The sequence below is a fragment of the Trachemys scripta genome, chromosome 1, assembly GCF_013100865.1.
Source record: "Trachemys scripta elegans isolate TJP31775 chromosome 1, CAS_Tse_1.0, whole genome shotgun sequence".
Taxonomy (NCBI): Eukaryota; Metazoa; Chordata; order Testudines; family Emydidae; genus Trachemys; species Trachemys scripta.
This window is the reverse complement of record NC_048298.1, coordinates 342,663,633-342,688,331: the sequence shown is the minus strand read 5'-3', so window position 1 is coordinate 342,688,331 and position 24,699 is coordinate 342,663,633. Positions and strand designations below refer to the sequence as shown.

The 24,699-nt window shown below is 48.4% G+C and overlaps 2 protein-coding genes across 2 annotated transcripts; one reads left to right on the top strand and one right to left on the bottom strand.

The window, feature by feature from the left end:
* The first annotated feature begins 12,701 nt into the window (after positions 1 to 12,701).
* Positions 12,702 to 13,643, top strand: LOC117872879 (olfactory receptor 52K2-like). The gene has a single exon (XM_034761710.1). The coding sequence runs from the start codon at positions 12,702 to 12,704 to the stop codon at positions 13,641 to 13,643; it is 942 nt and encodes a 313-aa protein (XP_034617601.1).
* Positions 13,644 to 23,268: 9,625 nt separating this feature from the next.
* LOC117872870 (olfactory receptor 52R1-like) lies at positions 23,269 to 24,204 on the bottom strand. Its single transcript, XM_034761697.1, has one exon. The coding sequence runs from the start codon at positions 24,202 to 24,204 to the stop codon at positions 23,269 to 23,271; it is 936 nt and encodes a 311-aa protein (XP_034617588.1).
* Between the last annotated feature and the right edge of the window lie 495 nt (positions 24,205 to 24,699).

Below are 24,699 nucleotides of genomic sequence, written 5' to 3'. Positions count from 1 at the left end.
CACAGACCTATTCTCTATCCCATCACGCCCACATTATACTAGGTTTGTCAAATAGCAAGAGATGGGTACCTGTGAATTCTTAGATAGGAGTATCTTCCATGGGAATCCCCCTCAGGTAGCCATGTCCCACACTTCTCTTACCCCAGCATCTGCAGCAACATCCCACACCAGGAACTTACAGGGGTGTTTACGATTTATAATATAGTTCTGTGCAATCCCAGTGGGGTTTGCTCAATCTCTAGGGGAGAAGCATCATCTGGATGCAAACAAGCTGGACACTGGAGACATTCTAGCCAATGTCTCTCTTTTCATGTCTGCACTTCAGTGCTATTTTTCCAGCTTTAATAGTGAAGAGTAATTAAGGGACCTCCCCAAAGGGACGTGAGAACTCTTGGGCTCTCCCCTCAATCAAAGAGCAATTAGCTGCTCTATGCATTTATGAATATTTGAAAATTATAGTTGATTAGGAAGAAAACTAGGGATAATGCCCAGGTCTCCACAGGGTTTAATACCCTGTAAATGTCCAGGATGGATCAATAGATAGTAGAAAGACAGATCAGGAGACAGATGACTTACAGAAAATAAAAAAAACTTTCTGCAGGCACACTGGGCTTTTGCTAAAGGATCAGAGATCAGTCATTCTTATCATACCCAGTATCACCTTTCCTTGAAGGATCTTGAAAACACCTAGCAAAGGAAAGTCACTATGAATATATCCCCATAATACAGATAGGTCAACTAAGGCATGGGGAGAGGAGACTTGGGCAAAGTCACACAGAGAAGGACAGACAGAACCCAGGAGTCCTGACTTTCCTGCCATAACCACCATAATGATGCTCTCTCTGTCAGTAATGCAGTGAATGACAAGAGGGAAATAGACTCAAGCTCTAGCTTGGCCTGTTCTTTGGGTGTGTGTGATGGACTTCCCCAGGATGCAAACTGGAAATGAGGTACTGCCAAGCCCTTTGGCATACCAGTCTGGGCCCCCTCTCAGACTGTGAGGCTGTTTCAAGCTTCAATACTCTCCAGGTCTTGTATTTACACAGCTATACATAGACAGGGACACACCCAGCTACAGTTACATGACTGCTTTCACTTGCCACTCATGAACCAACAAGAGAGAGGCTCCAGCCAGTTCCCCCAGCTCCCAAGCCTAGGACCCAGAGCTGTACCGTCTTGCCCTTGTCAGAAACCTGACCGGTGTAAGTTTATTACCCCTCCCTCAATGGGGAGAGGACAATGCACCAGCCCCTGTTCTGAGCAGATTTCCCTTTTGCATTTCAAACACACTGTTTTAGGTAAAAAAAATATATATAAAACAGATTTACTAAGAACAGAAAGATAGATTTTAAGTGATTATAAGTAATAGCGTACAGATCAAAGTTGGTTATCTAAGAAATAAAGAAAATCGCAATCTAAGTTCTATAGACTAGACAGGATTTTAATCAAGGAGTGTCTCACCGTGATGGGACAAACAGTCCACCCATCTTCCATCCACACTCTAGAAATCCCTGCATCTTGGGACCACAGCCCCAGTTCAGTTCTTGTTCCTAAGGTGTTTCCAAGTGTTGAGTTGTGGGGGGAGTGAGGCCAAGTGACGATGTTGATTCCCCCTGTTATGTCTTCTGTTATGTGGAGGGAAATTCATTTTTCCAAGCAAAAGCCCTAGCACAGCCAGTGGAAAAGTTCAGGCACAAGATGTAGTCCAGTATCATATGAGCTGGTCACATGCCCTTGCGTACTTCGGTGAGTCATAGCAGGAACAATTACCCAGCGCTGGGCTAGAATGTTCACAGGAAAGTCCATCAGGTGGGGATAATCTTCTTCTAACGCCTACTGTGTTTCTTAATGCACCATTATCTTGAATGGTTCATCCACAATGTGCTGGTTAGACTGGATGTAAACTATCTTATGGCTGTTACCCAGGAGCAAACACATTTGAAATACTGGTGCATAGTCAATATTCATAACTTAAGGTACAAAATTGATTCATACATACAACTAGGGTAATAATGTTCAGCAAATCATAACTTTTCCATTGATACCTTACATGACACACATTATATAAAACACATCATAATCATATCACCATAAATATGGGGATGTGAGTGTCTTGCTTTGGGGTACACAATTTCACACCTCCCCCCTTAGTTTACTGCAGGAGTGTTAGTCACTGAGTAATGAGGAGGCAGTGTGCTCAAGGCCCTCTTTAGGTTTTTGACCATACAACTCCCAAGTATTGCAAACTTTGTAGTGTTATCGACAGGTGTTCTTGCAAAATTCAGAGTATGTTTTAACACTGTGTAGATCAGTCTAGTGATCTCAAAAGTCAGATAGTGTGCCTTCTCTTTGTCACTAGAAAGACCTCTCTTTGTATCTATTAAGTATTGTTAACCATTGTATTTTTCAACTGGTGATAACTCAATAGACATATTTATCAATGCCATGAAGTGTTGTGCCTCATTTTCCCTTTCACACAGCAGACCAGGTTTATTATGGTTTCCCTGCTGAGAGAAGCTTTGAGCTTGTTGACAGGTGTTAGCTGAGAAGCAGTATCCCCACATGGCTTCTTGTTTACCATTCATAGCATGTCTAAAAGCTTCTCCTCAAAACCATACATATTACAACTTTTCATAGGATTTAACATCAGTACCAAATTCCTTGTTATAAGGTTTACCATTAGCAACAAATTTTGCATCATGATATTTAACACCATCACCAAATCTTATATCACAGGTAGGTGTTTCCAAGTATTGTTGTTATACGACGAGTTTTGCTTGGATGTTTTGGTTTGTTCAATACTCATTGTATCTTGAGCCTTCCTTAAACCTTAACATGTGTTTAGTTACTGGCTTTCCTTTCCCCTCAGTGTCCCGCTCAGTAGGGATCTCAATCTAAGGTCATATTTTGGGGTCTTGGTATTCCAGGGTCTGGTGAGGTAAGGATGTAAGTGGACTTTGGCTAGTCTTCTGTGGAGCTGCTTCCCAACCCCAGGGTTATTCCCATGCAAAAAAATCAACCTCCTCATATTGGGCTTTCCCTGCAATCCCCACTGCAAGCACCAGGACCTCACGGGGCAGGGATAGCTCAGTGGTTTGAGCCTTAGCTCCCTAAATGTAGGGCTGTGAGTTCAATCCTTCGGGGAGCCATTTAGGGATCTGGAGAGGGGAAAAAAGAAAACTGTCAGGGACAGTACTTGGTCCTGCTAGTGAAGGCAGGGGACTTGACTCAACTCAATGACTTTTCAAGGTCCCTTCCAGTTCTATGAGATAGGTGTCTTTCCATATATTGTTACCCCTGTTTCCAAGAGGGTTGTGCTCTCTGGGCTAAGGGGTGTGTCTTCTCTCAGCAGCCCTTTCATATCTGCTTTCTGTGTCTTACCAGCCCAAGAAATTACCTCCTCCCCTCTGTCTGATGGGCCATTAGCATTTTCACAAACAACCATCTCTTCAGTAGGATCTACATGCTGGCTTTAAGAAAGAGAGAGTTAGTTTTCACAACCACTTCAGGACAGTTGTCTCACTATCAGGCGCTCCACCTCCCCCATCCCTTCCTGAGGTGCTGTTGCCTCCTGCTTCAGTGTTAAAGGAACTCTCCCCACCCCCTCTGTGATTTATATGATTCCATCACCCTTCTCTGCGCTTCCCTTGGGACACATCTTCCTGTGCTCCCTAGCATTGGGTTTGTCCCTTGCTAATTTGCAGTCAGGACATGTTTCTCCCTGACAGGCAATACACACTTCCCCCTCCCTGAGGAGAGGATGTCTTCAGCTTCAGGGCAGGAGTTGGTCTCAACTACCCCCACCCCTGGAAGCATTCAGCTTCCCCCTGCTGCAGAGCAATCAAGGAGACTTACTTCCATTCCCTCAACAGTTCCTGGGACTTTCCCTCTGGGTCCCAGCAGAACACTCCTTCCTCCTGCAGGCAGACACTTTAACAGCCCCAACTACATGGAAGAAATCATTACCAATTAGCAGATCAATATGATTATCATCTACTACCCCCACTGATAATACAGCTTCAAAACCCTCAGTTTCTATGTGCACTTTAGCCAAAGTCAGAAGGATTTTGCAAGCTCCTACTAATAAAAGCTCTGTGATCTGTCCTGGCAGTATGTCACCTTCTTGCACTATGCTCCTCCTACCCAGAGATATTTCTGGCCCTGTCTCTTCCCACCCAAGGTGTTACCTGCCATTGATGCTGACAGCCTTGATGTGCTTCATTCCTAGTTGTGCAGAGGCTAATTTTACAGCCCAGTATGATAAGGGACTGGTGCCCGAGAGGCTTCTGGGGTCAGGGTCCCAGCATTCACATGGGCTACCTGCTGCCTGCTTCCTCCAGGAATATACCATCTTGTACTGCTCAAGATGAGTAGTGTACATTTATTAATTGGTTCACCACTTCATCAATGGAAAGTAGATCTACACCAGCCTTTGCAAACCTGAACAGTTTTGCCACATACTTCAGGCAAACTCACTGGTAAAGATAAACAGTAAAACAAATGTATTGACTACAAAAGATAGATTTTAAGTGATACTAAGTGATAGGCAAAAAGTCAGAGTAGTTACCAAAAGAAAAGAAAAGCACACAGTCTAAACTCTCAACCCTGTTTGACTGGGCAACATCTAGATGAAGCAGTTTTTCTCATGCCACTGGATATTGCAGTTCATAGTACACAGATTTCACCCTTGAAACCTGGCCAGTCCCCTCTGTTGGAATCTTTGGAGTGTGCTTGCAGCTTAGGTAGGGGAAGGAGAAAGCCACAGCATGGGACCCCCCATGTTCTGTTTTGTACCCTCAGTCCCAGGTGTTTGTAGAACACAAGTCCAGACATATCCAGTGGGCATTGCTGAGTCCCCAGGGAAGGTTAAGCAATTCCCCTGGTGTTGTCTTGTGCAGGTAAGTCATTGAATTGCAACTCCCTTGCTGGACAATGGCTGTTGAAAATTGTTTGACACCCTGCAACCAAAGAGTCCACTCTGCCACCCTGGTGCCTCTCTCCTGCCCCAGCTTCTTCTGACTCATCCAGTCTCTGTGTTTTTGAAGGACTGGACCAACACCTCCTCTCTCTGTTCCCTCTTCTTGGGAGGTTCCATTCCTTCCAAGCACACCTCTCTGAGGAGACGCTGGAGAAACTGGCTTTTATTAAGAATGCAGTTACTCCTTTCTTCTGTCCCGGCGACATCTCGTTAAGTGCTGAAAGTCTTTAATGACCAACCTATTTATAGACAGATGTCTCCACCCCAGCCTCCTGCCTCTGAGCACAAGGTGCGTGAGTGAAGAGTACAGGAAAAACCCAAAGACATAAGGATACAGATGGTTCATACAAGCAAACATGAGTTACTAGGGTTTCCACTCATCATGGTTTTACCTGGACAGCTGGTTTTTCGTTTCTGTGTCCAGGTGCCATTTAAGGATTACTAGTTACTGAGTTTTAGACCAGAAAGTCATAAAGGGAACCTGGCAGTGTCCAGTGACTGCAGGGCACTGGGTCATTAACCCACATGAACCCCTGCTCAGCCAGGGCCGCCTCCTACAAGCAGGCAAGCTCCTTGTCAGGCTGCAGCAGCTCCTGTCCCAGCCCTAGAACAGAAGGAGCTCAGCTGGGCAGGGGTGCCATTTAGGGGTGCCGTGAGGGGCTCTATTGATACCAGACACCTCTGTGTTCCTGGGGAACCAGGGTGCAGTATCCAGCCAGACTCATGAAAGACACCCCCCCCAGCCTCTGCTTAAACCAAAACCCATCAGAAAAAGAAAACTTGCAGAAAGCAGTGAAGGGCGTTGAGAGACACACCTAGACCCCTCCTGACAAGGGTGACAAGATTAAGACATCTCCATTAGCATACAGAATGGAGAGCAGAGACAACTCCCCTAGCCTCATCTGCATGAAAGATGGGACAGGAAGACATCTCAATTTACATACAGAACGGAGAACAGAGAACCACACTAAATTCTGGGACCAGGAAAAGCATGGAAGCACTGCATCCTGGGAATCTCTGCTCCAGATGCTAATGAACCTATGTCTGCACACACCCAGCTCAGCAATTATCAGACCAATTCTAGTAATGAATCCTTAATTGATATCCAAATACTGAAGCAGCCTAGTTTCATTGTGAGCTCCCTGGAAGAAAACCCCACCCATAGCCAAGAGGGATCAGCTCCTATTGTCTAGTCTAAAGAAAACCCTTGAGTCATCAGCTCACCTATAAACAAATCTAGTGTTCTCCCTTCAACCATTGTAATTTCTCTACAAAAATCCCTACTCACCCTCTAGTCAGGGTTCTGATGCTTCGATCCAAACTATGCATCAGTTCCACTGGAACTCCATCTTCTGACTGATCGTGCTGGGGGCTCTGCCTGTCTCCAGCATTCAGGACCCTCAGCTACCACCATCAGCTGGGAACCCTGACCAGTTCAAGCCCCATGGAGTGGGTGAGATTCCCCCCCCCCCCGCTCTTTCTCTCTCTCTGTTTTCCTTTCTACCTTAGGTATTAACCTTTAATCATGTATGTTAGGTTGGTTTAGTCCCCCTTGTGTAGTTATCACTATTATTCAATAAATAACTTCTACGGTTAAGTTGGTTGCTTCTCTCTCTCTCTTGCTGAACTTTACTCATTTGTGTTTTTAGCTTCCCCCATTCACTCTACAGCAACGCTTCTTTTACCTAAGCTAAAGATCCCTGCAGTGCCCAAAATACTGTGGGGTTTGCTCATCGAGTAGGTTACTGCCAGTACAATTGTGTTGGGGGAGTGGGGATAGGGACGTGCTGAATCTGGGACACATAAGGGTAACAGCTTGAAAGTGCTGCTTGACCCAGTCCATGGAGCCCAGGGGCATATAAGGAGAGACAGCTTGAAAGTGCTGCTTCCTCCAGCCCAGTGAGTCCAGAGACATAGAAGGGGTCAGCTTGACAGTGCTGATTGACCCAGTCCGCTCAGACTTGCTCTGTTAATGTACGTGTGGGGGTGTGGGTGTTCATCCGGTTCTGGGGCTGGAGTAACCCAGCCCTAGGGACCCTAGTCCTGCAAGATAGCTCCATTGGGAGGGGACTTGCAGAAGGGAGAAGTAGAGCTCCATATGAAAACACAAGTGACACAAGCAGTACATTGACAGGATTACAGAACCCCCTTCCCCAGAGGAGTAACCCGAATAAATGAGCATACCCCAAAGTAATGGGCACATCTGGTAACACTATCCCTCCCGGAGATTTGTACCTGAGGTCTGATCACAGCTCATGACCCACCCCCAGAGAGGGGTCTTAGCTGTAGCACAGCTTGAGTGCAGAATGTGAGGAGTTCTGTGCTGTTCCCAGCTTCCACCTTTGGGGCAGGGAGTTTGTTTATAGACAGAGGCAGAGAGATTTATTACATTAAATTAAGGATTATGAGATTATGCTGAAAGCGTTGCCAGACACTCCCATTAAAAGATAGGAAACAAAAGGTAGGACTCAATGGTCAGTTTTCAGAATGGGGAGAGGTAAAGAGTGGTGTCCCCCAGCAGTTTGTACTAGGACCAGTGCTGTTCACAATATTCATAAATAATCTGTAGAAATGGGTAAACAGTACTAGTGGTGGCAAAACTTGCAGATGATACAAAACTACTCAAGTTAATTCAGTCCAAAGCAGACTGCAAAGAGTTACAAAGGGATCCCACAGGATGACTGGGCAACACAATGGCAGATGAAATTCAATGTTGATAAATGCAAAGTAATGTGCATGGGAAAATATAATCCCAACTATACATATCAAATGATGGGATCTAAATTAGCTGTTACCACTCAAGAATGAGATCTTGGAGTCATTGTGGATAGTTCTCTGAAAACATCTGCTCAGAATTTCCCAGTTCTGTTCATTCCCTTTGAAGCACCTGGTACTGGTCACTGTTGAAAGACAGGATAATGGGCTAGATGGACCATTGGTCTTACCCAATATGGCCATTTTGATGTTCTTATTTAGACCCCAGATGTATCTGCCCCCTGCTGTAACCCACTAGACCCACTCCCCTCCCAGAGCTGAGACAGAACCCAGGCATCCTGACAGGGTCTCTCTCCCTCTGTAGATTTAGTAACAAATAATATACATTAAAATTTTAAGCCTAACCTGTCTCCTTTAAGTGACTTGCCACAAGCTGTGAGAACATTTTAGAATTAGAGCTGAGTGCATCTAATATTTACTTAATGTTCGTTCTTTTATATAGGAATTAGATACAATGCTCCTTTCAACTAATTGCTAAGTTATCTGCCAAAAAAAATTAGTTTTCAGGTGCCCAAGTAGTCCCTGTAATCATAGTTAAAGTTGCCCCCCTGCATCAAAATCTGAAATGTTTCCCTTACCAGAGCCAGGACAGGGACCGGTGGAAACAAGGGGTCTGGCCAGTGATCACACTGGGCAGGAGCGGGCAGACCCTGCACAATTCCCCTGGCATTGTCTGACCCAATGCTGCTCTCACACTGCTGTAAATCCGCGGTGTCCCTGGCATGTCGCTCTCCCAGCCCCCTCGGGGCGCCGTACGCTCAGCAGGGGGAAAAGCAGGCGACTGTTTGTCGGTCTCGTGCTCTCTGCTGAGCTGCGGATCCCCAGGTGAGGCAGAACCCTGCTGGGATTCCCCAGCCGTGGCTATAAACCGCCCTGCCCAGCGCTCCTCTGGCATTTCACAGAGACTCTCCAGACGCCTCCCGCTGCCCGGGCAGCCCCTCTCCGCTGAGCAGGGGCTGGGTGAGTGCAGGGCTTTGGAGCCCAGAAATGGACCTTGTCAGCAGCACCCGCCCCACATAACAGCCCAGAGGAAGCACAGAGCGGAGACGGGTCCCAGGCCAGGGAAGCTCAGAGAGGAGCAGGCTCAGGGTCGGGGGAGACAGCGCTGGGAATCACATGTCTGCAAAGTTGGTCTGAGAAGCAGGAGCTTTTCATTTTCCCCTCCCCCCTCCCATAATGCCGGCGCCCCCCTTTGCTGCCTCCGGCCCCCATCTGGCTCACGAGGCCGCTCACCCCTACGTGTAGGACAGGCTGGGAGCAGCCTCCGTGCCCTGCTTCTGCTTAGCTGAATTCCTCCATAGTGCTAAAGTTGCCAACCTTCCAGGATTGCCTGGAGTCTCCAGGAATGAAAGTGTAGTCTTTAATTAAAATTATGTCATGTGACGAAATCTCCAGGGATACATCCAACCAAAATTGGCAACCCTACATAGTGCCTCAGTGTTAGACCATCCAGTCTAGCCTGAGCACGGACAGGCCAGAGAATTGTGCCCGCTTACCCCTCTCCTGAGCCAAGGATTTCCGTTAGACCAAAGCATTACAGACCCTCAGGCACCCACAGGCAGAGAAAAGGAGGGCTGGGGGGCCCCCAATGTCTGAGGTTCCTGAAATGGCAGGGGATTGATCAGGTGAGACATGCCCAGGTGATCCCAGCAGGCAACCCACACCCCAGGCTGCAGAGGAAGACCAAAATAAACCAGGTCCCTGCCAATCTGACCTGGGAGAAATTCCTTCCTGATCCCAAATCTGGCAACCAATTAGACCCTGAGCACGTTACCAGACCCACCAGGCAGGCATCTAGGTAAATGGATTCTCTGTTCCACCCTAGAGCACTGGGTCTCCCCGTCCAGTGTCCCTTCTCCATCTGTGGCCAATCCCTGATATTTCAGAGGAAGATATATATAGATATATAGATATATAAACCATTATATATCTGGCAATTGTTTGTGGGGGGAAACATTCTTTCCTGCCCCCAAGCAGGCACTTGGCTGAAGCTTTGAAACCTGAGATGTGAGTATAGCTGCTGTCTTAATGCAGAGCTGCAAGTGTTAGGAGCTTGGTGAGGCCAATGCAGGGCTTCCTGTTCTCCCCATGGCCCAGGGAGGGAGGGGATGAACAGGGGGCTCACCCTTCCAGCCGCACCCCCCCCACACACATAGGCCATAGAATTACTCCCAGATGTTGGATTAAAGCATCTGAGTTTTAGACTTTATATAGAAAACTATCCAATCTCAGCTGAAAGACTCCACGCCATGGTGAGTGGCCCCTGTCCTAGCTGAGCTAGGCAATGTCTAATCCCTCTCACTGCTAGCTACTTGTATTTTATTTCAGGGTTTAATTTATTTAACTTTAACTTCCAGACCCTGGACCTTGTTCTTTGCCTTTGTCAGCCTGGCTGACGAGCGCCCCATGCTCAGATCTCTTGTCCGCGTGTCTGTACCTAGACCCAATGATCAAACCACTTCTCACGCTTCTTTTCAGCAAGGTGAGTAACCAGCTCCTCTAACCTCACCGCGTCAGGCTTCCAGCCCCTTTTGGAGGCCCCCTCCTTTGACCTCTCTCCAGTGTTTCCTCATCCTTAGTGACGCTCAGACATCAGAAGGGGACGCAGCTTCCTAGTAGCTTTCCTACCAGGGCTGTGCACAAAGCTGAGACCATTTCCTGACTTCGACGTGATATTCCCTGTTTGTATATCCAAGGGTGGCACGTGCCCCGTTTTGCCACAGCCTTGCACTGGGAGTTTATGCTAGGGCAATGATCTGCCCTCGTGTGATTCTTGTGCCCCTCCCCCGTCCTTGCATTGGTGCGGGGGAGGGGTAGAGATAAGGCCAGTTCCAGGATTTTTTGGGTACACAGCTGAAGTTGCCCGAGTGCACCATGCAGAAGCAGGCGGCTGGTTCAGCAAGGGTAGAAGAGCCAGCCGTGCAGGGATAGCTCCCTCCGAGAGCCTTTCTCCCCCTCTGGTAGACTCCTGCCTTCCGGTACCCTTCCCCCTCCAGTAGTCTCCCTCCTCCGTGCTCTTGTTGAGGGCTGACATTTGGTGTGTGGGCAGCTGGGAATTTCCCGCTGGGAGTGAGGGTGCCAGGGCTCCGCTTGTTGCTGTTACTGTGCTGGGCAGCCGGCCCCGTTGCCCAGGGTGCCGTGCAGGGGGGCAACGCCCAAACGGTCCCTGCCCAGAGAGCTCCCAAGCCAGGACTGTGACAGACACGAGAGATGGAGCTGAACAGATCCAGGGGAGATGCAGGGGAAGAGGCAGGGAGGACAAGGGGACAGCCAATGGGGGGTGCCCTTTGCATTAGCTAGTGTCCTCACTAGTCAGAGTAGTCACTGGTGGCCACCCACCTCTTCGGTGCTGGGACAGATCAGAGCCAAACATGTCAGCCATAGCCTGGCTGGGGAATGGAGCTCAGGTGCCTGGGCCATTCCCTGCCTGCCTTCCTGCTGGGGGAGGGTGATTATACTTCTCTGCCTGAGCTCCCCTGAGCCTTGCTCACAGGAGTGAATAGCCCTAGTGGGGAGAAGGCAGCGCCCCAAGACCCAGTGCAAACGTCAAACAGGCAGGGAGAGATCCAAACTCCCAGAGCATCTGTCTCTGTGCTCGGAGCTGGACCAGCTTCCCAGACCAGGCCTCCTCCGCTAGAGGAAGCCGACACGCAGAGCCGCTCTCCTGCTGCGCGGAGCTTTCCCGCTCCCCGGAGCAGCTGGTTCCCTCTCAAAGCAGAGCCCCCAGCTAGCTATGCCCCGTGCAGCCAGTTCCCAGCTGAACCCTCTGTCTGCGCTCACACGCCCCATGCGGGACTCGCCCTTCTGGCTTCCGGGGGCTCATCTTTAGAGCCTCAGGCCCATTGGGTGGGGCAGGAGGGGCAGACCTGGCCTTAAGAGACTCCGTGCCCACGGCCTGTGGGAACCTGTCCTTTGCGGAGGCACTCCCAGCCTTGAATAAAGTTGTGGGTGTGGCCGGGGACAGCAGAGGTCCCCTACATTTTCAGTGAGGGGAGCTGCAGGCTGCGGCCAGACCTGGGGGGCTCTTGAGCTGAGCTAGTCAACTAAAAGTCACCTGAGCATTGAACGTGAGCTCCATGTCGTCACACAGAGAGCAGAGCACGCCCCTCCAGCATCCCACCCCCAGGGGATCACCACAGGAGGGGACAGGGGGCAGAGGGTGCCTGTGGGGGGCTGCTCAGGATTGCCTGGCTCATGTCAGCCCATTTAGACGTGATGCTCCGTTTGCAATGGCTGCTGGTCTCTCCCTGGGAGCGTGCGTAGCCCGCTTCTCTGTGGTAGCCACACCCCGGCTAAGGGTGTAAACCTGGGGGTGGCCGGAGCACATGGAAGCCCCAGTCAGCGGGTGGGACAGCCCTACTCCCCAGACTGCCCAGTCCCTGCTTGTGCTGGAGAAGCAGTAGTGTGATCAGTCTGTAGGAGGCTGCCTGCTCGCTGGGTTCATGTGCCCCCTCCCCGCAGACAGCCTGAGACAGTGGCTGTAAGGGGGTGAACTCCCCATGCAGGGCCGGAGTTAACGCTGAACCTAATGGCGACACTGTAAATGTCAGTGTGAGCTGTTCCACTGCTGGTCACCTCAGCTGATGGGACAGGGGAGGGGTGGGGTGGAGTGCAGCCCATCCCCCCACCCCAGTCTCTGCTCCCCAGACTTTCCCCTCTACATTCAGAGCTTGATCCTTTCTAATGGGACAAGTCTGGGGCAGGAGCTTGTCTCCTGCTTTTGCAAAGGACCTGAGGCAGTTTTGGGTGCTCCATAAATCTCAAAGTTGCAGTCTCAGGCCTGGAATAGGTGGGGGCAATAAACGGGGACATGCTGAAGGCATGGGGTGACTACTGCGTCCCTTCATGCTGTGCAGAGAGCCCTGAAATCATTGTTCTGGTGTGCACCTAGCCACAGGGGCTGGAAGCAGCCGTGCCGTGGAACTGAACACGCCCAACCGGCCCCACCATGGCAGCTTCCAACTGGACCATGCCCCACCCCTCCACCTTCATCCTCCTCGGCATCCCGGGGCTGGAGGCGGCGCATGTCTGGATCTCCATCCCCTTCTGCTTCGTCTACATTCTGTCCCTCCTGGGGAACAGCCTCCTCCTGGCTGTTATCAAGACTGACCCGAAACTCCACGAGCCCATGTACCTTTTCCTTTCCATGCTGGCACTCGCAGACCTGGTCGTATCCACCACCACCGTGCCCAAAACCCTCTGCATATTCTGGTTCAGGGACTGGGCCATTCACACCAATGCTTGCCTGGCCCAGATGTATCTCCTTCACTCCCTGTCAACCATGGAGTCCGGATTCATCCTGGCTATGGCCTTTGATCGCTACATCGCTATCTGTAACCCACTGCGACACTCGGCTGTCCTGACCAATCGGGCCATAGCCAAGATAGGGCTGGGTGTTGTGATGAGGGGGGCCGTGTTACTGGGCCCACACCCATTCCTGCTGAAACAGCTCCCGTACTGCAGGACCCATGTCATTTCTCACACCTATTGTGAGTTCATGACGCTGGTGAAACTGGCCTGTGTGGACACGACAGTCATGAGAGCCTATGGTCTGGTCATTGCATTTCTCACTGGGGGCTTAGACCTGCTGCTGATTGTCCTGTCCTACGTGATGATTCTCTGGGCTGTCTTCAGACTCCCCTCCAAGGAGGTGCGGCGCAAGTCCCTCGGCACCTGCGGCTCCCACGTCTGCGTCATGCTGGTGTTTTACATCCCTGCGTTCTTCTCCTTCTTCTCCCACCGCTTCGGCCACGTAGCTCCCCACGTTCACATCCTCATCGCAAACATGTACCTGCTCTTCCCTCCCATGATGAACCCCATCATCTACGGGGTGAGAACCCTGGGGATCCGGCAGAGGGCGTTCCACCTCTTGGGCATCAAACCAGCCTGAAGGCTCATGGGCCAGGTCAGTGTCTGGGGAGCAAGGGCCAGGGACGCGATGCCAGGGCCAGCAGGCCCAGGATCCAGACGGCTCAATCACCGCTCCGACTGTGGAAACCCACCTCAGCCTTGCTGAGCAGTGGGGCTAATAAACACACTTGTCTGGGTCTGCAGCACAACACGGCTTCGACTTTTCACTGCTCTAGAACATCGTTATCACTTGTCATTTACACGGGCCCCGCCCAGATCAGGGCCTCATTGTGCGAGGTACTGTGAGACATACAGCTAGAGACCATCCTTGCCCCAGGGACTTCAATCCAAAGTAGGGTTGCCAAACTATCTTCTGGAGGCTACTGCAGCCAAACCGGGAGATTGTAGGCACTAAAAGTCCGGTGGCACAGCGGGGCTAAGGCAGGTTCCCTACCTGCCCTGGCTCCATTCCGCTCCCAGAAGCAGTGGATTCATCCCTGCAGCCCCTGGCGGACGACCAGGGTGTCTCCGCACACTGCCCCCACCCCGAGCATCAATGGTGCAGCTCCCATTGGCTGGGAATTAAGGCCAATGGGAGCTGCAGGGGTGGTGCCTGCCAGCAGGGTGCAGAGACCCCCTGATCCCCCCCACCTAAGGGCTGCTGCCAGAGGGATGTGCCGGTCGCTTTCGGGAGCCAGCTGAAGTAAGTACCACCCCCCTCATCCCCTAACACACCCCAACCCCCTGCCCCAGACCAGAGCCCGCACCCCACCCCCTGCTGAGATCCTGCACCCCACACCCAAACTGCCTCCCAGAACCCAACCTCTCACCCTCTCCCGCACCTAAACTCCCTCCCAGAGCCTGAACCTCCTCCTGCACCCCAACCCCTGCCCTAGGCTCAGCCCGGAGCCCCCTCCCACACTCAAACTCCCTCTCAGAGCCTGAAACCCCTCCTGCACCCCAACCCCCTGCCCCAAACCCAGCCTGGAGCCCCCTCCCACACTCAAACTCCCTCCCAGAGCCTGAACCCCCTCCTGCACAACAACCCCCTGTCCCAGGATCCCATATCCCACCCCCTGCCAAGAGCCTGCACCCCACACCCAAACTGCCTCCCAGAGCCCAACCTCTCACCCTCTCCCACACCCAAATTCCCTCAGAGAGCCCACACCCACTCCTGCACCCAAACCCCCTGCCCCAGACTCAGCCTGGAGCCCCTTCCCACACTCTGAACCCCTTGGCCCCACCTCCCAGTCAGACCCCACACCGCCTTCGGCACCTCAACCCCCTGCCCCAGCCCAGTGAAAGTAAGGATGGGGGAGAACAAGGGACAGAGAGAAAGGGTTGGAGTGAGCAGGGCGGGGCCTCAGAGAAGGGGCGGGGTCTTGGGGAAGGGGCGAGGAAGCGGGCAGGGCAGCGGTGTTTGGGTTTTTGCCATTAGACAGTTGGCAATCCTTAACCAAAGACAAAAGCTGGCTGCCCCTCTTGCCCCTGCCACCCTCCCTCTCACGCCCATCCGACTGCCCTCTGCCCCTGCCACGTGCCCTCTCACGCCCAGCCAGCTGCCCCTCTCCCCTCTCTTTCACAGGTTCCCAGCCCAGAAAGAGCTTCACTGACTATCTCGTCTGACCCCCTCTCTGGGACACTGGGAGAGGCCTGGGAAGGGGTCGGGGGGGTTCTCACTACAGCAAAGAGCTTTGGGAAGAAGACTATGACCTGGACTTGGCGGAGGCCTAATGACTGGCTCTTGGGAAGGGGAGTTTCCATGGATTGTACGCAGAGGATAATAAGGCTGGCAACAAGAGGGTTTCCTGGAGGACCCTGAGTGGCTCAACAGTGTAGTACAGTTTAGCATTGAATTACAGGACCCACTAGTAGGGGGCCATCCCCATCTCCTCTCCTCTCCTCTCCTCTCCTCTCCATCATCCTCTCTTAGGGATGTTTGCTGTGAGTTCACCTCTCAGCCCCACCTCCCTGCCAGGAGCTGGGTGCCTCTGTCTCAGCTCCTCAGTCTGCGTCTGGTGCTCTTAATGTGTCTGGCATGCCATTGCTGCTCCTAGGGGACTGGAAACAACCAGCCATGTGACTCCATCTCTTGGCCCCCGTTCCCCTCACAAGGGCCGCGCATCTGTCTCTGTCTCTCAGCCCGATTCTGCTTACAGGGACCGAGCGTCCGTCTGTGTCTCTCAACCCCATTCCCCTCAAAGGGACTGAGCATGAGTCTGTGTCTCTTGTCCCCATTCCCCTCACAGGGGCCGGGCATGTTTCTGCGTCTCTCGGTCCTATTCCCCTCACAGAGCCGGGTGTCTGTCTGCCTCTCTCAGCACCAATCCCCTCACAAGGGCTCGGTGTGTGTCGGCATCTCTCAGCCCCATTCCCCTCACAGGAGCTGGTCACATGTCGCCGTCTCTTGGCTCCGTTTCCCTCACAGGCGCCGGACATGTGTCTGTGTCTTCCCTTTGAATAGTTTGTGGGCCTGTTCTACACCAGAAATCAGCCAGTTTCTACCTGAGCATTGCACGTTGGGGTAAATATAGTAGTTTTGGACCAGCTGTGCCCATGTGCTAGAAGCTGATATAAACTATTCAGAGTGATGGGTGATAGTGAGGAATGAATATACAACACTTGCCAATCACGAACAACAGGGCTGACTAAAAAATGCTCCCAGAGCATCCTGGGTTTAACATCGGTGTGTCAGTTGCCCGCGGTTTCAGTCATTGCCAGTGATTCATGCACGTGTTAGCTGTATGCATTTAGGCCCTCACATGTCCCACAGTTGCCTGCTCTCCTTATACAATCTGCAAACTTTTCAGCTTGCGAGTTCTTCCTGTGTAGCGGTCCCTGAAGCCACACACAGTATGCATGGGGGCACCCAGAGCAGCAGCACAGATGGCCTGGCATTTGACAGTCTATGTGTGAGATTTCTCATCACTGAGACACCAGTCCAGAGTCCGGAACAGCCTAGTGGCCAGCTAGGTTGATCGTGGGTAGGGAGGAGCCGGATTCTGTTGGTCACAAGGCGATGCTCCAAGGAAACCTTGGCAGGATGAACCCAAAGTTTTATGGCAAAGCCCTCTGTTTATATAATGATTATCCTTCATTGGGACCAATGAGTTTTGCACCCTCATGCTGTGTTCAATCGCCCTTTGACGAGTGCTTGTTCTCTTAATTTTTGTTTTATTTTTTATTTTATTTTTTTATTAGTTTCTTGGGGATTTACCCCAAGCTGGTTTTGATTACAGCTATTTTGTTCCGATTGATAGGTGCTTGTCTTATGTTTAGAGCCATTAATTTTCTTTTCTTGACATTTTAATAGGGGTGTGTTGCAATCTCCTGGTACCTTTACGTAAGTTTTTGGTTTCTTCCTAGAACATTTGGTCCGGTGATGGCCTTCACACTTATTTTTTCACATACATATTTCTAAAAAAGGACTGATTTACACGGAACATTTGAACAGGAACATCAAACTACAATGCAGGAGAAAACAATCATTGCATTCTTTTACTTATATTAAAATGCTAATTTTAAACCCACAACAAAGTGGTGACCCTAAAGGTCTATTAGTGCCTTGAAATCAACTTCAGACACAAGATTCTGGCTGATGCATCTTTACCAATGCACACTAAGTCATTCCTTTCTGCTTTCAGAAAGGGTGGTTGGCAGAATATGGTCAAATCATATACTTATATTATACACTAATACATTTAATACCTGCTAAATTATTACCATAAAATCCCAGTACTACATATCCCTCTTTGGACCCCTCAAGAACAATTCTTGAGTGGGTCATATTTTATACAACTGATATATAGCAATATACTGAGAGACAATTTGAGCTTGTGGTTGAAATGTAACAAACTTTTTTTTATCCAACAGCACATACAACACATTCCTAGCAAGCAAACACAGGACAATATTAACACAACTAGCAATGGCTGAAACGTGATAGACAATATGCCCTTAAAGGTCAGGGACCAGCTTGTAAAAACGACCTACCGATGATAGGTTGTCAGTTCTTTTTTAGATCTAGCAATTTTTAGCCTGTCTCCATTTGCATATAATATTTGAATGACATGCTTCCCTATATCCCTCTGTGTCTGTTGAAAAATTGGAGTCATCTTTGTTTCTGACAACAAGTGATCAGTTAAATCATGCAAATCCAGAGCAAGGGTAACAGAAATTAACCGGAGTAATGGTTATAATGCTCTGTGCCTTTTTTATTTTTGGTAAATAATACGTGTGATTGCTAGTATATAATACGCTGGCATTACATCTACATTCATTCACTGGGGGGTTGGCTGGTACTTGCATCTTCCCAAAATACTTTTTCCCAGGATGTAACGCATACACATTGTCCGTGATACAAAACATGTGTTACATTTTCCAGTTTGTCCCCCACACACGTTCCCAATGATGTATCCCTGCTACATGGTTTTGTGGTGACAGGTGTGGAAGCAGAGAAAGAACTGACAGGGATTTGAAGGGGATTTCATATTCAAACAATCTCCTTATGTGACCAAGAGTCAGGCTAGCTGTAACCCTAATAACGCGAGATTTGTAGAAGCGAGGATTGTGTGAGTCGAGTGGGAAAGAACTGTGTGGGAAGTTGTTGTGACCTTGTGTTAGATAAGTATGGAATGTAGACTATAGTCTAAATTGTTGAGGGAAATAAGAAATCATGAGGACATATGTATAAACAAAATGCAGCTGGCACCCATTATTGTATGTAACAAAAGGTATAAATGCTGTCTGTAATTGTTTACCTGGAGAGAGACCTGTTTTGCTCTCTCCCTCCATGCAATTGCTAGAGATAATAAAGTATCTGACTTGCTGCACCCAAACTGAGAGGGAGAACTCTGTTTTTCTCCGACACAGATAAGGACAAGCACGCCCATTTCTGAGGGTTCCATTCCGTACACCGTCGGGTATCCAATAATTTCTCCTCTCCAAAAGGATCCCATGGTCAATTTTGGGAGCAGGCTCACCCTTCACATTTCTGTCTTCACAGATTGTTGGTGAGCACTTTTAACAATAATATCACCTAATAACAAATCAGGCTTAACCATGCTGGATACATATTGCATCCAGTTGTATTAGTAGGTGTCAAACAAGGATCTCTTTTCTTGTTTTAAAAGACGCGTTAATACCCGAACATTTCCAGATATTACTGAAAACATTTCATGTTCAAGTGATGCTAAACTAAGAATTCGCATTTCAGTACATCCTATGACCAAGGTAGTTTTATTTCCTAATTTTATTTGTTGTTTATACAGCAACCAGGAGGTGGTGTTCAGCCACCATCATATATTCCATGTTGCTTTTAGATTTCCCAGACCTATTTGTACCAACTTCACATTAGTATTTGCCTGCGTGTGAATGACGCTATTTTGCAGTTGTGACAAGGAACTTAACTTATTCTTAATTACCTCCAGGTTTACAGTATTCTTAATTCCTGGTCCGAAACCAATTACTCCTAATATGGTGTTTGCTACATTTTGATTGGCTTGACCATTGGTGTTGATGTGTTTTTATTTATGCCATCACAATAGGAAGGGAGTAGGTTAAACATTTAGGTTTAATTTTAGACATGTTTAGCTGAGTTCAATCCATACCTATTTTTATTTTTACTAATACTGGATTTAACAAGACCTTTACTGGATTACTTTGGGTTACAAACAATTTAGGTTTCTTTATTTTAACTGGGATACCTTTTTTGAATGCATAGTTTTTGGTCCAGGTTTTGGTTCATGTGTCCAGGAACCATAGGTTCAATTGACCACTGGGTATTGGACAGTACCCTACAATAACTTAGTATTGCGCCTGTCTTTACAGAACCATCCCACTCATGTGGTAATAGTGGGTAGCTAGTAGTCCATATATTGTCCCCATAGGGACCTTTTATTTTAACCCCTATTTACCAGTAGTCTTGTATTATTGTTGTAAAGATTTTTTTTACAAAGGCTCCCCCATTGTCAGAATTTATTATCTCAGTGGTGCCATATTTCCACACTACCTCATTAAAGAAGTTTTTGGCTACCCCCCTGGTGCTGTTATTTTTAGTGGGAAATGCTTCTACCCATCCTGAAAAAGGAATCAATTATCACCAATAAGTACCAGAATTTGTCGTTACTTTTTGGTCATTTAGCAATAAAATCAATTTGAACCCTGTGCCATGGCCCAAGCCTTCTCTGGTGCAGCATGGGTTGCCAATGCAGATGATGAGCCTTGGCCCAAGCGCATCACATGCAATTTCACACCCATGTTTTAACATTATTCTTCATGCACTCCCATTCTGCTATTCGCTTTAACCTTTTTAAAGTCCCTTCCACTCCTTTATGCATAAACTGATGGGCTACATTAAGTAACTCCTGTCTCTCTATTTTTCCTGGAATTCAGTTAGGGCGGTCTGTAGTGCCATCTTTTGGCTCAGATGTGTCAGCGCAGACGTCCCTTTTTTGACCTCTAGTTACAACTCCTATGTAATGCTATCAGGCTATTGTATCTACCCAGTTATTCAAGTGGCCTCCATACCCGTTCCTTTCATGCGTGCCTTTATATGATGCACCATTAATTGTTTAGGATTTTTTGTTACCCATTGGTAAATCCATTTCTATTTTTTTTGAATATGCAATATTCTTTCCGTTTGCTGCTTTTCACCCATTCCTATACTATGTATTTAAAATTGTATCCCATTTACACAAAAATCATTGTCACATAAATATACACCGGTCATAGGGAATTTTCATATTGCCTTAAAACCTGATAACTTGTATGGAGCTCGGCATGCTGGGCCGATCCATGATCTAGACGTCCCTGAATGACTTCCTCTTCTTAATTAATGGCAGAGTATTTTACACATCTTTTCCCTTTTACTACCATTGCACTCCCATCAGTAAACCAGACGTGATTTTCTTGACCTACGCTATCTAATTCTTCCACTGGGGGTGCCTTTACCAAGGCAATTCATAGAATCATAGAAGATTAGAGTTGGAAGAGACCTCAGGAGGTCATCTAGTCCAACCCCCTGCTCAAAGCAGGAACAACACCAACTAAATCATCCAATCAGGGCTTTGCCAAGCCGGGCCTTAAAAACATCTAAGGAAGGAGATTCCACCACCTCCCTAGGTAACGCATTCCAGTGCTTTACCACCCTCCTAGTGAAATAGTGTTTCCTAATATACAACCTAGACCTCCCTCACTGCAACTTGAGACCATTACTCCTTGTTCTGTCATCTGCTACCACTGAGAACAATCTAGATCAATCCTCTTTGGAGCCCCCTTTCACGTAGTTGAAATCAGCTGTCAAATCCCCCCTCACTCTTCTCTTCTCCAGACTAAACAATCCCAGTTCCCTCAGCCTCTCCTCATAAATCATGTGCTCCAGCCCCCTAATCATTTTTGTTGCGCTCCGCTGGACTCTTTCCAATTTTTCCACATCCTTCTTGTAGTGTGGAGCCCAAACCTGGACACAGTACTCCAGATGAGGCCGCACCAATGCCAAATAGAGGGGAATGATCATGTCTCTTGATCTGCTGGCAATGCTCCTAATACAGCCTAAAATGCCATTAGCCTTCTTGGCAACAAGGGCACACTGTTAACTCATATCCAGCTTCTCGTCCACTGTAATCCCTATGTCATTTTCTGCAGAACTGCTGCCTAGCCACTCAGTCTCTAGTCTGTAACAGTGAATGAGATTTTTCCATCCTAAGTGCAGGACTCTGCACTTGTCCTTGTTGAACCTCATCAGGTTTTTTTTGGCCCAATCCTCTAATTTGTCTATGTCCCTCTGTATCCGATCCCTACCCTCTAGTGTATCTACCACGCCTCCTAGTTTAGTGTCATCTGCAAACTTGCTGAGAGTGCAGTCCACACCACCCTCCAGATCATTAATAAAGATATTAAACAAAACCGTCCCCAGGACTGACCCTTGGGGCACTCCGCTTGAAACCGGCTGCCAACTAGACATGGAGCCATTGATCACTACCAATTGAGTCCGATGATCTAGCCAACTTTCTATCCACCTTATAGTCTATTCATCCAGCCCATACTGCTTTAACTTGCTGGCAAGAATACTGTGGGAGACCGTATCAAAAGCTTTGCTAAAGTCAAGGAATAACACATCCACTGCTTTCCCGTCATCCACAGAGCCAGTTATCTCATCATAGAAGGCAATTGGGTTAGTCAGGTTTTCAACAATCATGGTGCATATGTCTTCCCGTTTTCCCAATTCTCCACCAAAAAATGTTATGCTTATAAGAAGCACATGGGATCTTTTTCAGGGGAAAAGGCAATATGCAGCATTTATTGGAGATAAAACAATTAGCATATGCATTCAGTCACACACACCCATTGTCCCGCCAGTCAATGTATAGTTACCAGTCCAGAGTCTGGAGCAAACTAGTGGCCAGCTAGATTGCTCGCGGGTAGGGAGGAGTCCGGTTGTCAGTCGCGATATGATGCTCCGGGGAAGTCTTGGCCAGATGAACCCAAACTTTCATGCCAAAGCACCCTGTTTATATAGTGAGCTTCCTTCATTGGGACCACTGACTTTTGCACCATCATGCTGTAATCAATCGCTGTTTGACGAGTGCTTGTTTTCTTAATTGTTTTTTAATTCTTTATTTATTTTTTTTACTAGTCTCTTGGGGAGTTACCCCATGCTGGTTTTGATCACAGCTATTTTGTCCCGACTGATAGGTGCTTGCCTTATTTTTAGAGTCGACAATCTGCTCTTCTTGACATACCAATAGGGCCATGTTGCAATCTCCTGGTGACTTTACATCTGTTTTTGGTTTCTTCCTAGAACATCTGTCCGGTGATGGCCTTCACACTTATCTTCTAACACACACTTACCTCATTCATACTCAAAACAGGATTTATTTCCACAGAACATTTGAACAGGAACATCAAATTGCAATGCAGGAGAAAACAGTTGCATTCGTTTACTTATTTCAAAATGCTAATTTTAAGCCTACAGCAAAGTGACCCTAAAGGTCTATTACTGCCTTGAAATCAGCTTCAGACACAAGATTCTGAGTGATACATCTTTACCAATCATACAGTAGGCCATTCCTTTCTGATTTCAGAAAGGGTGGCTGGCAAAATATAATCATATAATTATATCATTACATTAATTACATCATACATTAATACATTTAATACTTGCTAAATTATTACCATAAAATCCCAGTACTAATAACAAGGATTAATAACAAGGATTTTTGTTATAAGCTGGGGACATATCAGTTGGAAGTAACAGAGGAGGAGAAGGACCTCAGAGTATTGGTTGATCACAAGTCTTTAAACCATGATTTGAGGACTTCAGTGGCTCAGATATAGGTTAGGGGTTGGTACAGGAGTGGGTGGGTGGGTGAGATTCTGTGGCCTGTGTTGTGCAGGAGGTCAGACTACATGATCATAATGGTCCCTTCTGACCTTAAAGTCTATGATTCGATGATTCTACAGAGGTACCACTGAGGTGATCTGACCAGATGCCTTCTTTGGGCAGGAATGGGGAAGGTGGAGCCTACCCGGAGTCCGTGGTGACATCTGTATTATCACATACTAGTGTGAGTGATGGCCGATCATGGATGGATCAGAGGCCAGGGTGATGAATGTTTTATATTCCTGGATTAAATTAGACAGGCACACACTGCTCAGATTCCTTTCTACTGGAAGATACGGAGCACCCTCTCCCGGATCTGTTTGGTTTTCACCCCATACACAAGAGGGTTTAGCATGGGGGGCATCAGCAGGTAGAGATTGGCCACCAGGATGTGGACATGGTGGGGGACATTGTGGCCAAAGCGGTAGGTGAGGAACGTGAAGAGGGCAGGGATGTAAAATGACAGGATGACACACAAGTGAGATGCACAGGTGCTGAAGGCCTTGAGACGGGTGTCTGTGCATGGGAGTCTCATTATGGCCTGAAGAATCATAGCATAGGACATGGTGATGATAAACAAGTCAAACCCCCCCACCATAAAAGCCACAAACAGGCCGTAAATGACACTGATTGTAGCATCCCCACAAGCCAGCTTCACCACGGCCATGTGATCACAGTATGTGTGGGAGATGAGGCAACGCTGGCAGAAGGGCAGCCTGTGGACAAGAAGGGAGAAGGGGCTCACCAGAAGGACTCCGCGTGCCAGCACCAGGCTCCCCATTGTCACTATGGCTGGGACGGACAGGATGCTGGAGTGCCGGAGGGGGCAGCAGATGGCGACATAGCGATCCAAGGCCATGGCCATGAGCACGCCCGACTCCACCGATGAGAAGGTGTGGATGAAGAACATCTGAGTGAGACAGGCATGGAACCCGATCTCCCTGGAGCCCAGCCAGAAGATGCTTAGCATTTTCGGCAGCGTGGACGTGGACAGAACCAGGTCGGTGACGGCCAGCATGGCCAGGAAGAGGTACATAGGCTCATGCAGGCTTGGCTCTGTCTTTATAATAAAGAGAACAATGACATTTCCCAGCACAGAAATGACATACATGATGCAGAAAGGGAAGGCGATCCAGAACTGGGCCTCCTGCAGTCCAGGGATGCCAACCAAGAGGAAGGCGGCAGGGTGGGTGCGGGTGCTGGTGTTCAGACATGACATGACATGTTGCTCTTCTCCTACCTGGGCTGGGAGAACTTTCACCCTGTAAAAAAGCACCAAAGAACCCATGAGGGCTGATTCATTTCCTGGGAAACAGGGATGCAAGTGAGTTACTGAACACTGGATCAAGTTCCTCTGTTCAAAATACCAGTTCCAGTCCCAGGACAGCAACTTACACACAATCGCTGGAGTTAGAGATTGTGGCAGTGCAGTCTGTCTCTTCGAGAGACAGTTTGAGATTTTTTTTGGTTTGTTTGTTTTCCCCCTTTGAGATTCAATTCCCTTTTCTGTTCTGGCTTTGTGTGTGGCATGGGTGTGAGAAGAATGAATTGTGCTGGGGAGGAGTGCACTCTTCCTCGTTTCCTTCTTTTTTGTTAATCAGTGCAGCATTCTGTCTCTCCCTTTCGATCCTTCCCAGAAAACTAGGGAAAGGAAAGGACAAATAGGCAACCGCATAAACCTGTGTGAAAAAACTAGTGTTGCTGATGGGCTACT